Source organism: Pseudonaja textilis, chromosome 2, assembly GCF_049901715.1.
Source record: "Pseudonaja textilis isolate UNSWEBS1 chromosome 2, rPseTex1.2, whole genome shotgun sequence".
Classification (NCBI taxonomy): Eukaryota; Metazoa; Chordata; class Lepidosauria; order Squamata; family Elapidae; genus Pseudonaja; species Pseudonaja textilis.
Genome location: NC_141991.1, coordinates 228304362 through 228317516, shown reverse-complemented (window position 1 = coordinate 228317516; position 13155 = coordinate 228304362). Strand labels below are relative to the sequence as shown.

Genomic DNA, 13155 nt, shown 5'->3' with positions numbered 1-13155 from the left:
CAATAGCACTTATATACTGCTCCACAGTGCTTTAGAACCCTCTCTAAGCAGTTTACAATGTCAGCATATTGCCCTCAACAATCTGCGTCCTCATTTTACCAACCTTGGAAGGATGGAAGGCTGAGTCAACCTTGAGCCGGTGAGAATCGAACTGCTGGCAGCCACCTGTCAGCAGAAGTAACCTGCAGTACTGCATTCTAACCACTGCGCCACCATGGCTTTTAGGTGCTTTGTGTCGCTCTACATCTGTAAGTTATTTTGGTTGATAACATTAAAAAAATAAAAGAATTAGATAATTTACCAAGATGACCATGGTAATTTTAGTCCAATATTCAAGACAAAATCTGAATAAAACAGATCCATATAATCAGTACCATTCTAATCACAGTGATATTGCGATATCATCACACGCAAAGAAACATTTTTCACTGATTGAACCAGCAAAAAGTGTAATGTTGAAAAACAGCTTCTGTCACTCAGACATTCTGTCTGCATCCTCAAAATCCAAAAGCTAAACAAAAACTATTAGATAAGCACCTGAAACAGATATTTCACAATGAACAGCTGACTGCTACACCTTTTCCTTCTGCACCATCCCAGCAAAAAAAGCCTCATATACTACAGAACGATGATTGATATTAAGTTGGGTCAGTGCCCTAAATATAATGAAGTAGATTTTTGATACTCCTGTCCCTGTCTGATTTTCTTCATCCCAAGTTGTTTTTCATTAAAATGTCCAATTGTATGCTTTTACATGCACACAGTTTTGTAGCAGGTTTATACTTTCTCCTTCCAAGTTTCCCTTTTTCAGAGGTACAGCTTTTGTGCCATTAATAATATATTTTTCTGATAAGGCACTTGTTGGCCTACAGAATGGGAAAACAGGTTACTATATTTTGTTTTATAGGATACACATTGTTTCAGTTTATGAAGCCAAGGACATGGACAAGAAACTTGTACCTGTCTGGCAGACAACACACTTTGTGATTTCTGGTGATGTGGCTTCATTTGAGCTGGCTGAGGGATTGAGTGGGTGGATGGCAGGGAGTGGTAAATGAATGTTTGCATGAGAGAGTAGTGCCACCAGACCGGAAGCACAGTGGTGCCATCAGACTAGTAACTTTCTGCTCCTGAGGAAACATTTCCTGGATTGTCTCAACGTACTTGAGCATGTAATAGTTTTGTAGTTGCATTTCTTAGAGGAAACTGATAATTCCTTTTAAATTAAAGCTTATTGAAGTCATTTTTATGAAGATAAAACAATTCAGGTATTATTAGAAAAGAAACAGAAAATAAGAAAGAAATTAAGAAAATTTAAGAAATAGTAGAAGAGAAAGAAAGGATTATAAAGAAGCACCTTCCATTCTTTTTGACAGTGGTCATAAATGCATTTATAGTTTACTTTTTCTCTCTAAGGTTGCATCACAATTTCCTACTTTCTGTAAGCTACCCTTTCTAATCCCCAAACCCATGAATACAAGTTCATTTTTCTCTTTTTTTCAGCAAAAAGTCCACAAGGGGTAGTTTCTCTAATCAAATAAATTTTGCCATTATCTTTATAAACCTTTCTTCTATTGTGGGTATTTTAGTGTCTTTCAATTTTTGTACATATATTTTATTTATTCCTTTCAATTTGGATTCAGTCCTGGTTTTGGGATAGAGTCAGCTATTGATAGATTTATTTACTTATTTATTTAACTCAGTTTAGGTGCTGCCTGACTCCAGGCTGACTCTGGGCAGCTCACAATATAATGAACCATAAAAATGCAATACAAAACAAAATGTGATCTATTTATTCTCCCATGAGCTGTTCAGAGCATCCAGTAGTGGGAAGTGCTTCAGTCTCTGCATGTCTAGGCTGGGCTTAATTTCTGGGATGCTCCTCCTCCTCCACGGGACTCTTCCCTAGCATTCCCCAGTTTTGGCTCATCCTCGTTCAGGATAGGCAGTGCTTGTGATTCTTCCTTGGCCAAAACAGGAAAATTTGTTTCTTATTAGCAGGTTTGAAAATTGACCAGTTTGTCTTTAGGACTCTTTAGCCTCCTAATTGCATTACGATCTCATGACGTTGGCTCTTTAACATCTGGCAGTCAGTGATTGCTCGCATTGTCAGGAAGCTCTGATTCGTGCCCGGAAGCAGAGGGAGGCTTCGGCGTTGTTCCATTCCCCCTCTCCACAACCACTCTTTCTACCCCTGCCATTGCAATAGCCACAGAGTTTATTACATCTGAACAGCGGTGTGAGCATTTTTGCTCACAACAGAGTTGTATCGTTCTCCATCCCCCCTCTGAACGCTGTCTGGGGGTGGAAGATTTAAACGCTTAGTTCCTTCCACCCTTCCTCGCTGTTTAGCCATATAGGAGAAGCAGTCGGAGGCTACTCCTCCACATGGTGGGAGTTTGCTGCTGGGGAGCGCGCCAAAAGGTTAATGGCTGGAGACCATTGTTTTTTTACAAAGACCTCCTGGACGTGCTGACTGTATTTAATTTCATGCTGTGTGAGGTACTTTTTTTCCGGAGCAGAGGTTTCTCTTTAGGAACCATTGGGATTATTACACCCTCGTCTTTTTCTTGCTACATATATTCGAGGCTATCTGTACATTTAAATTGTTGGGTTAACCCTCACAGCCCAATCAACCCAGCGGCACAACAGCAAGCACCTAGGTCTGTGTCCGCCTGTGCAGGGAAGCTGTTGAAGGCCTCTACCTTCATTAACTTGGGCCTTTAGGCATTCTCAATTTGGCTGTTTGGATTTTCAATAATTTTAGCTGTGTGCTATTTATTTGATATCCATACATATATAGCTATATATTAGTGATAAAATAATAGTAATAATAGTAATAATAATAATAATAATAATAATAATAATAATAATAATAATAATAATAATTTGGTATATTTTAATATCAATAAAATATTATTACTGAGATACAACTCATTATAGATTTTTTTTAAAAAGGGGGGGGAATAAAACATTATCAGGGCAACTGGTCTGTTCTTAGATCAGGCCCCTTGGCGTGCCAAACACCTCCACAGTATTGCATTGAATAACAAGCATACTGTAATTCCTTCAATTGAAATGGCAGGCCGTAGCAGCTCTGACCTCAAACTCGAAGGTCAAAGCTAAATCTCAGCACAAACCTAAGTAGACTAAAGGGAACTCTAAAGCTTCAGAAAAGGATGCCAACAGGCTCCATAAAGCATTAGAAAAGCAGACAAGTGCACATGGGAGGCACACAGGGCCTCATAGGACTTTCCGCCCCCCAGTCCAGGTCCGTCTACCTCTTCCCACCCTCCTCCTCCCCTAGATCTCTCCCTCTCATCCAGGCGCAGCTTGGCTCCACAGAGCCAACCGGCCCAATAACCTGGAACACCGACCACACGAAGGACTCCTGAAGCTACATTCACTCCAACAGCTGCCGGTCTTCGTCAGGATGACATTCTTCCAGAGGAAGTTCCAGAGAGGATGAAGGCATGGATGGAGCTGGCAATATGCCAGGGAATCGCAGCAGGTCTTCAACACGCTGTTCTGATCAGGGAACATCCTGTAACCACTAATTATGATTCTCAATCACTAAGGTCATTGGCCAGGTCAGAGCAACACTATACCCAGGTACAGTTGCAGGGGGAAGCGCCCTTCCAAGGGCTGATGGAGGAGGAGAGGGATGAAGTGGATCAAATGGAACAGATTGAATCAGGATCAATACATAACAGTGACCCGGACCTGTCGGAAGCGGACCCCTTAGAAAGGGGGATGTCTGAGGATGAGGGCCTTGTTCCCAATCAACCTGTATTTATAGGCTTATTCTGCCCACAACTGTTCAAATCACTTTAAGGCCAAAACACTGTGTGCCTTGACAAGTCGGCCCCCTCTACCACTCCAACTCCTTCAGAAGAGGGACCAGACGATCTAATCTTCAATCAATTGGTAGTCAAGGCAGATGTGATTCCAGTTCCTCACATGTTTTTGGACCTGGTACAGAAGCAGTGGGTGTCTGCAGCAGTGTACCCTGCCCCCATGGGATATGACAGGAAATATTTTAATTTGGCCTCTGATTTCTCAAAATTGTTGAATACTTCCGAGGTAGACAAACCTATAGTGGGGCTAGCATCCTTGTCTCCCATTCCCAGTGAAGCGCTGGAGGCATTAAAGCCAGAGGAAAAACAGGCCGAGCTGGCCCTACGCAGGGCCCATCAGTCTGATGCGGGGCCATCAGAGTGGCCATGGCCACTTCCTCCTTTATTCGTTCCTCTCTCAGATGTCTCTGTCTCTTATGGGAGCATGTCCCAAATTCCAACATTAGAGCACATCAAGACATTGCAAAATTTATAGCAGCTGCTGAATTCTCTGCTGACCAAACTTATGAGGTTAAATTTTCAGCCAGAGCCCTTACTTCACATGTCACAGCGTGACGCTTACTATGGTTAAAACATTGGCAAGTGGACATTAAGCACAAATGCAAGCTGGCCTCATCTCCTATTACGGGAAACGAATTGTTTGGCCCTGCCCTCGATCCATTGCTAATCGAAACCCGAAACAAAAAGAAAATTCTGCCTTCCCTTTTTTGGAAGTCAGATTCTAGAAACTCTCAGTCCTTTCGGAGGGGATCCTTTCGGCCCTTTTATCAGGGACCTTTTTAACCTAGATGCCAGAGACCCCCACCATTCAGACCAGGGCAGCAGCCAGAGAGGTCTGACTTTGGGGATAGGAACAGAAGAGGTGGCCAATCCAAGAGATCCTTTCGAGGAGCAGGAAACTGGTCTTTCCAGCATCCAAAATAACCCCATGGACCCGGCTCCCATTGGCGGATGCCTTCAATTATTCGCAGACCAATGGGACTCCTTAATGTCTGATTCCTGGGTCAGAGACATGATCAGATTTGGCCTTGTGCTGGAGTTTCAATCCATCCCCCCAGACTTCTTCATGTCGTGCCCTCTTTCCAGAAATCCGGTTATACAAAATCTTATGGAAACAGCTGTCCAACATCTACTGGACATATGAGCCATCCAACCAGTAGCTACCAACCAATGAGGGCGAGGTTTCTATTCACATCTTTTTGTTGTTCCCTAAAGTTCAGGGGAGGTGGAGAGCAATTTTAGATTTGAAACGTCTTAACCGTTTCTTAGTATATCGCAAGTTTAAAATGCACACCTTGCAATCTATCTTCGGCATCAGAAAGGGTGATGTCCTTATGTCTATAGATCTGACCGAGGCGTATTTACATATTTCTATTCGGCCTTCCCACTATAAATTTTTGCAATTCTGTTATAATGACCACCATTTTGAATACCTTGCCCTTCCTTTTGGACTAGCATCTGCCCCCAGGACTTTCACAAAGGTTCTTGCAGCTCTGGATGCTCATCTCCGAGGTATCCCTGTACGACTCCAGTGTTACCTTGATGACATATTAATTCTGTCATCTTCCGATCATCAAGCAGTCAGAGATACTCAAGCCACATTACAATCCCTACAACAATGCGGGTTTTCAAAATTGGAAAAAGAGTCATTTAACACCATCGACTTGATTAATCCACTTGGGGGCAGTCATAGATATGGTCGAAGGCAAAGTTTTCCTGTCACCAGATAGACAAAATAGCATACTACGATTGGTTAAGGAGATCAGGGTTCATAAGAGGGTGCCCCTAGCTGAACTATCAAAATTGTTAGGCAAGATGATCTCACATATATCTACTATTCCTTGGGCCCGACTCCACACTAGATCCCTCCAGTGGTTCCTGCTTTTGTTCCAGTGCTCTGTCTGAAGCAACTCCAAATACAAGGTCAAGGTACGATCAAAGGTCCTCATCTCTCTCCAATGGTGGACCAGACCAGTCATCAACAGAGGTTGCCTTTTCAAAGAGCCCCACAGACTTACCATCACCACAAATGCCAGCCTGTTTGGACGGGGAGCTCACTTTCAATCGTTCGCAGCCCAAGGCCGCTAGTCCTCCATAGAACAGTCGTGCAGCGTAAACTGGCTGGAGCTTCGAGCAGTACATCTGGCTCTTCACAGCTTCCTTCCATAGATATGCAATCAACACATACTAATCTTGACCAACAACGTAATAGCAAAAGCTCACATAAACAAGCAAGGGGCATGCAGTCCAAACACATTATGTGGGAAGCGGAGTGCTTGGGTCGTTGGACAGAGAGCAATGTGCTTTCAATTGGAGCAGAGCACATTTCAGGCCTGTCAAGTACACAGGCAGACTGGCTAAGCAGAGCCACGATCGATCAATCGGAGTGGCGCCTCCATTTGACCCTGTTTCAAGAGGCGGTCAGGAGATTCAGGCAACCAGTAGTAGATTTGTTTGCTTTCCCCCTCAACTCTCAGCTCCCAAGATTCATTTCCAGGTACCTCTCGCAAGGAGCAGAGAACTTCAATGCGCTCCGCTGCCATTGATCCCCGGGCCTTCTGTATGCATTCCCTCCACTTCCACTGATCCCCAAGGTCATCCAGATGCTGCTGGACGAGAGGGCGGAGCTGGTACTAGTAGCTCCTTACTGGCCCAGACCATGGAGATTTCTGCCAGACAGGGTTTTGCTAACTCAGGGACCCCTTCAACATCCAGACCCTCAATGGTTGCACCTAACCATCTGGAGGTTGAGCGGAGACATTTGAAGGATGAAAAGTTTTCCAACAGAGTTATTGCCACTATCCAAGCTGCCAGATGCTCCTCAACAACTCATATTTACAATGCCACATGATCCAGTTTCTGCAAATGGTATACTAAGTCTTAAATTGATCCAGTAACTGAAATTTGTCGAGCTGCAACCTGGGCCTCTCCATTGCCCTTCATTAGGCATTATAAAATATGTTATGTCTCCCCTTGGAAATTCAAACGAACAAACACAAAGCAGCCGTTTCACAATCAAATCAAACTGAAGGAAAATAACAAGATAACGGCTGGCAAAAACTGTTAGGACTCCCCTTCAAAATTCAAACAAACAGAGATCTCTTTGCAGTAACGTCCTCATTCAAAATAGTCATTTTGTTTCTGGCCAAAGGCACCAGCTCAGCTGTGTCCTTTTATACCCATTAAGGCAACATGCTAATTAACTGGCTTGCCCTTCAGATTAACGTTTCCTGGTTCTGACGTCAATCCACGATCTAACAGTCATCAGATTCAAAATTCCTAACAGGACCGATCCTTCCAATCACAACACTATCCCCCACCGCAGGGCCCTTCCCCCGAGTCTGATGATTAACTTGACGATGTTTCGTTGACAACCCCACTCTGTCTCCCACAGCCAATGGAGGCGTCGCTCGTTCCAATTGTCTCAGGTGGTCTACACATTGGAGACTTGGAAAAGAAATACCGTTCTGCGACCAAGCCACCAACGGATTGTGCAAACGCAACCAGGACATTCCGAGCACCAAAGGGAGATGAAGGTTCGAGGTGATATAAAAACTTATCGCCTCCTCATGATCCCCAATGATCATACGCACTGGCTGGGTGGCGAAACGAATGGGCCCAGACTTGAGCTCACGCCCATCCATGGTTTCCACCTTAATGGGTGGATGTACAGCAACCAATGGGATCCCATAGTGCGTAGCAAAAGCTCGGTCCATAAAGCTGGTTGTAGCCCCTGAGTCCACCAACGCAACCGCAGGAATTCCCTCCTTCTGTGACTGTAGAAAAATTCGAGTGTCCAAAAGTAAATGCCGAGGAGGGCCAGGATTTACTTCAGCAATTTGAGGTGGGGATGTGAAATGTGTCCGACCTAGGGTTTCCTTGAGATCAGGTCTACCCTGTTTTCCTGACGAGCCAAGAGTGGTTTCAGGTACGGATCTGCGGGTCCCTCTCCGTTTGCAGGAATTAACAAAATGTCCCAGACCCCCGCAATAAAGGCACAAACCTTCCTGGAACCTTTTCGTACGTTCTCGCACCGTTAAGCGAGGGCGGAGTGCGCCTAACTCCATCGGCTCCTCAACATTAACCGTGGGTTGGAAAACTCTCGGTGGCGTGGGTTGTGCACGAGAAAATGAAGATGGTTCCATACCGAGCCGTTTGCGTCCACATTGCTGTAAACGAGCTTCAATTCGTAAGCACTGAACTATCAATGCATCCAAAGTTAAAGCCCTCTCTGCATGGACCAGCTCATCTTTGATGGCATCAGACAAGCCTTCCTGGAATGCAGCCATATGAGCCGGCTCGTTCCAGTTGGAGTCTAAACACAGCAAACGAAATTCTGCAACGTAGTCCTGCAGGGACCGTTTCCCCTGATTTATGTCCCATAACCGTCTGTCCACAGTTTGTATCTTAATTGGGTTCTCAAACATCACTCTCATTTGTTGAAGAAAACCCTGGAAATCATTCAACAACGGGCTATCTTGAACTAACAAGGGAGTAGCCCAATTAGCAGCCTGCCCAGATAAAAGGCTAAGAATGAATCCTGTCTTGGCCCGATCATTTGGAAAGTTTTCAGGCCTCAAGGACATAAATAATTGACACTGCCCCAGAAATGCCGGAAACATGTCCATTTGCCCAGAAAATTTCTCCGGCATGGATACTGGGCTTTTCCTCACAGGAGGAGCAGGGGGAACAGCAGCAGGGCTTGGTAAGCTGGAAACATAATTCAGCAATTGTGTTACCTGATTCTGAAGCGTCACATTGCTTTGCAGTAGCTGATTAATTTGCTGTTGCTGCTGCTCGACTAAATGCTGCAGTTGATTTGAATCCATCTTGCTTTAAAGATGGTTTGTTAGGGCCAGAAACAATAATGTTATGTCTCCCCTTGGAAATTCAAACGAACAAACACAAAGCAGCCTTTTCACAATCAAATCAAACTGAAGGAAAATAACAAGATAACGGCTGGCAAAAACTGTTAGGACTCCCCTTCAAAATTCAAACAAACAGAGATCTCTTTGCAGTAACGTCCTCATTCAAAATAGTCATTTTGTTTCTGGCCAAAGGCACCAGCTCAGCTGTGTCCTTTTATACCCATTAAGGCAACATGCTAATTAACTGGCTTGCCCTTCAGATTAACATTTCCTGGTTCTGACGTCAATCCACGATCTAACAGTCATCAGATTCAAAATTCCTAACAGGACCGATCCTTCCAATCACAACAAATATATATATATATATGTTTTCATCCGCTGAGGCCTCCTTTGGCAAAAGAGTTCTGCAACGGGTCCACAGGGACCAGGAGGGGGTTCCAAGCCAGACGGAGTCCCTCCCGTAGGACAGGCCAAGCTTTGGTATGTCCCACTATTGGATGCTCTGAACAGTTCATGGGAGAAAGGGCATGGTACTTGCCTGATATACCCGTTCTCTTTGAGCTGTGAAGAGCATCCAGCCCCACCCCTTTTCTGTCTGGTGGGGTCCTGTTTTGGCCAACAAATCATTAGGGTGTTGAGGGTGAGGGTGTTATTCTCTTGTCTTTGCCAAAATGGGGAAACACTGGGGAGGAGTCCTGTGGAGGAGGAGGAGCGTTCAGAAATTAAGCCCAGCCTAGACATGCAGAGACTGAAGCACCTCCCACTACTGGATGTTCTTCACAGCTCAAAGAGAATGGGCGTATCAGGTAAGTGCCAACACCCTTTCTACACAAAGCATAGACAAAAATACAGCCAGCAAAGGGCTCCATTTATTTTAACCCAAGGCCTGGAAAAACAATGTTTTCAAGGTCTTATGGATTGCCACAGCAAAGAAGGCACATTTCTGGAACCCCCATAGATAGCAATAGCACTTAGACTTATATACTGCTTCACAATGCTTTACAGCCCTCTCTAAGCAGTTTACAGAGTCATCATATGCCCCCAACAATCTGGGTCCTCATTTACCCACCTTGGAAGGATGGAAGGCTGAGTCAACCTTGAGCCTGGTGAGACCCGAACTGCCAAACTGCTGGCAGTTGGCAGTCAGCAGAAGTAGAATGCAGTACTGCATTCTAACCACTGTGCTACCGTGGCTCAATAGATAGTACTGTTTAAAGAAATGTGGAACATGCCAAATCTGCCAGCACATACTGACTAGGCAGAAATATTGGGGGTCTGTACAATAAGCTGGCTCTTAGGTGCAACTAGATGAGATGGATGGTCTCTTATGGGAACTGAGGTAAAGGAAATTTGAGTTTATGTATTCTGTTGGATTTCTCAGCAGCTATTGGTATTGCTAATAGTATTCCCCTGGGCTATCTCTGTGAATTGGGAACTGGGGGCACTGTGTTACAGTGATTCTTCCTCTACTTGCAAGGACAGTTTTGTACAGTAATATTGGGCGAGTGTACTTTTACACCCTAACTCTATGCTTGGGGTGTCTCAAGACATTCTCTCACCCCCTTTCCATATTATTAAAGGTATCTATGAAATCATTAGGAATCATCAAAATTTGGTGGAGTGGGGTGGAGGTAAAGCCACTCTTGACTTGACTTCTCTATATAATTCAAATTAGGAGAGGTGGTGCAGATTCTGAACTAGTGCCATGTGCAGGAGAAACAAAAGGCTGAATCCTAATAAGATTGAGAGCGGTGGGTGGGTGGCTCCTGATTCATAAAATCTGGAGTTGATTTTGTTCTATATGGGGTTATGTTTACTTAGGATTAATAGAAATATGTTAATTTGGATCTGCTCTGCACTGCAATGCACAGCCTGCCTTTAACTACCGAGCTAGCTTTATGGTTTTATGTTATTTGAAACTACAAATTTAGTGACCTCAATTGCAACTGGCAACTTGGTTGTTAAATGAAGCAGATGCTGAATGAAACTGTGGCTGTGCTTACCATCTTCCTTCAACTTTCCTTTCCTTTACAGACCTGTAAAGGTCATAAAAACAAGGATTAGGTGTAAAGTTACTTTTCATCGCTGTTGCAACTGCAAATAGTTGTTGTATGAGACAGTTGCTAAACAAACGAAACTTGTAGAAGATCTGCCAGATTATTAACCTCAGGAAGGACTTGCAACCTTTACTGAGAAATGCTGAATGTCATCTGATGGCTATTCACAGTCTGATTGTGTCAGTGAAAATTCTACACCCTGAAATGCTTTTCCCCTGAAATTTGAGGAAGCATCTACTTACTATACTATTATTTAGGTACCAGTTGAAAACTAGTCTTTTCAAGCCATGGATTCAATACCGCTTTGTTCATTCATTGTTCCCCAACATGACTTGTTAGTCAGATGTACTAACTTCATCTCCCAGATTTCTCAGTAATAGGTCATGCTGGCAGGGAAGTTATGTAACAACAAATTTCAGTTGTTACATAAATCTGGATTGTATGAAAGTTAGGGAACTTGTATTTAGATTACTGAAGGTTGGTTGAAACCTGATTTTTCAAACTTTTGTCAGACCAGATAAGTTGGAAAAGGATGGGGGAGGGGAAATGCTGGTGTTTGACCTTGACTCTACCAGGATAAATTCTTACAGGTTATTAGAAACAGTCTCCAATTGTGTGATTATTTATAGAATTTATATTGGACTACTACACCAAGGAATCTTCAAAAGCTGGATGGTGGTGGGGTAAATCACATGTTTGTCATGCTTTTATTTTTATAAATGCAAACTCTAGTCTAATCTTATCAGCTTCAATAGAACCATGTGTGTCTCTGTGTTCACTGATAAAAATAAATGCACCAATCATTAAAAGTTATAATATTAGATATAAGTGTTACTTATTTAAGTATTACAATATTAAATTATGAATTCTTATTTTCAAAAAGTTGTTTAGAGACAATGTTTTACAGATAATTTTGAAGATTCATAAGTACTAACAGTTTTGCTTATTTATTTTTTGTCTCAATAGCAACTTTTTAACTGTCAGTCTTTATACAAGTTGAGTTTGCCGGACAATGAATTAACAACATTGCCTGCATCCATAGCAAATCTCATAAACCTCAGGGAACTGGATGTCAGCAAAAATGGTGAGTTTTTCCTAATATTATCATGAACACTGAAGAACAAATTCATAAAAATTAGACATTTAGATATCTGAAACTATGGAAATAATTTTGGGTTCAAAGGTCCAAAAGTGATAATACATGACATAATTTCTTTTGAATCTAAAATACTTTTCATCTTCTAGAAAGGAATGTGCTTTGGAATGGCACAACTGAAGTTGAAAGTAACCTGTATAATGCTTTCTTATGCAAGCAGAATAAACTGGAGACTATAGTTATGGAAGATGTATATATTTTAAGTCATAGTAACTGGAGAGCTTTTATCTGCTTGCAGTAGAATCATTTTTGTGTTTGTTACTGCATAATATACTGTAGCAAACACTTTTTATTGTGTTTGTTACAGTGTATTAATCATTACATCAACCTGACAATTACTATTTTATGGACACATTAATTTAGTTTTCTTGGATCTGCCATCGCCTCCTTCAGATATAACTTTATGACACATTTATGGATTCATGGTGGCCTTCAAGTCCTAACCAAGTCTGTCCATATTTACTTTGCAAGATCAGTAAAAATTGCTTAGATGCTTTCACCTAGGTGAACAAAAACAATATCAAATCCAGCTTGGCTCCTGTTTCCTTTATTCAGACATGCAAGAAAGAAGGGGAACATGTGAATTCTGTTTTATAAGTAATACACACCTAAGTGTCAAACTCAAATTGACATTAATTATTGCTCAAATAAGTTACCTTGTTTAAAAAAATGTACTGCTAGAATTGTGACTTACAACAGATTACCTCAATTTGTGATACTTTTTGTTTAGAATTTAAGCATCACTCTTCCATTTTTCCTTCTTTCCCACTGGCAGTTGGTTAGCATTCCATGTTTATTCTCAATTGGGCAGGTGTGATGCATTCTCTTTTGTTTCATCACTGAATACTTTTTATTTGATTAATTTCTATGTGTCAACAAATTATATGGCTTCTCCAAATCTGCTTTTAGTAGGGCCTTCTTGAAAACTGAGATTGCTGTAAATATTTGTGATCTACTCCAATTGCTGATTCTATTGTAATGTTATATGGTGGACTTTCTTTTTGTTGCCTAGATTTTCAGTTTCATTTCACAATGTCATCACTATTTTGACAGAATGTCATACTTTCTTTGTGGGGCAAAGAAATAAAATATTTTAGTGTATACAATTCCAGTATAACCTTTCCCACAATTCTGAACTCTGAGAAGCATTAAAAAAAACATGGATAGCTTGTAAAACATTGATTCCTTTATCTAGACCAGGGGTCGCCAACCTTTTG

The 13155-nt window shown here is 42.2% G+C and overlaps 1 protein-coding gene across 4 annotated transcripts in view; it reads left to right on the top strand.

The window, feature by feature from the left end:
* The window catches only part of ERBIN (erbb2 interacting protein), an 88668-nt gene that overhangs the window by 29489 nt on the left and 46024 nt on the right, over positions 1-13155 (top strand). For all 4 annotated transcript variants that reach the window (XM_087927227.1, XM_026717377.2, XM_026717369.2 and 1 more), the window contains exon 4: positions 11749-11866. In XM_087927227.1, the coding sequence (XP_087783353.1) occupies positions 11749-11866 (118 nt within the window). The remainder of the gene's footprint in view (positions 1-11748; positions 11867-13155) is intronic.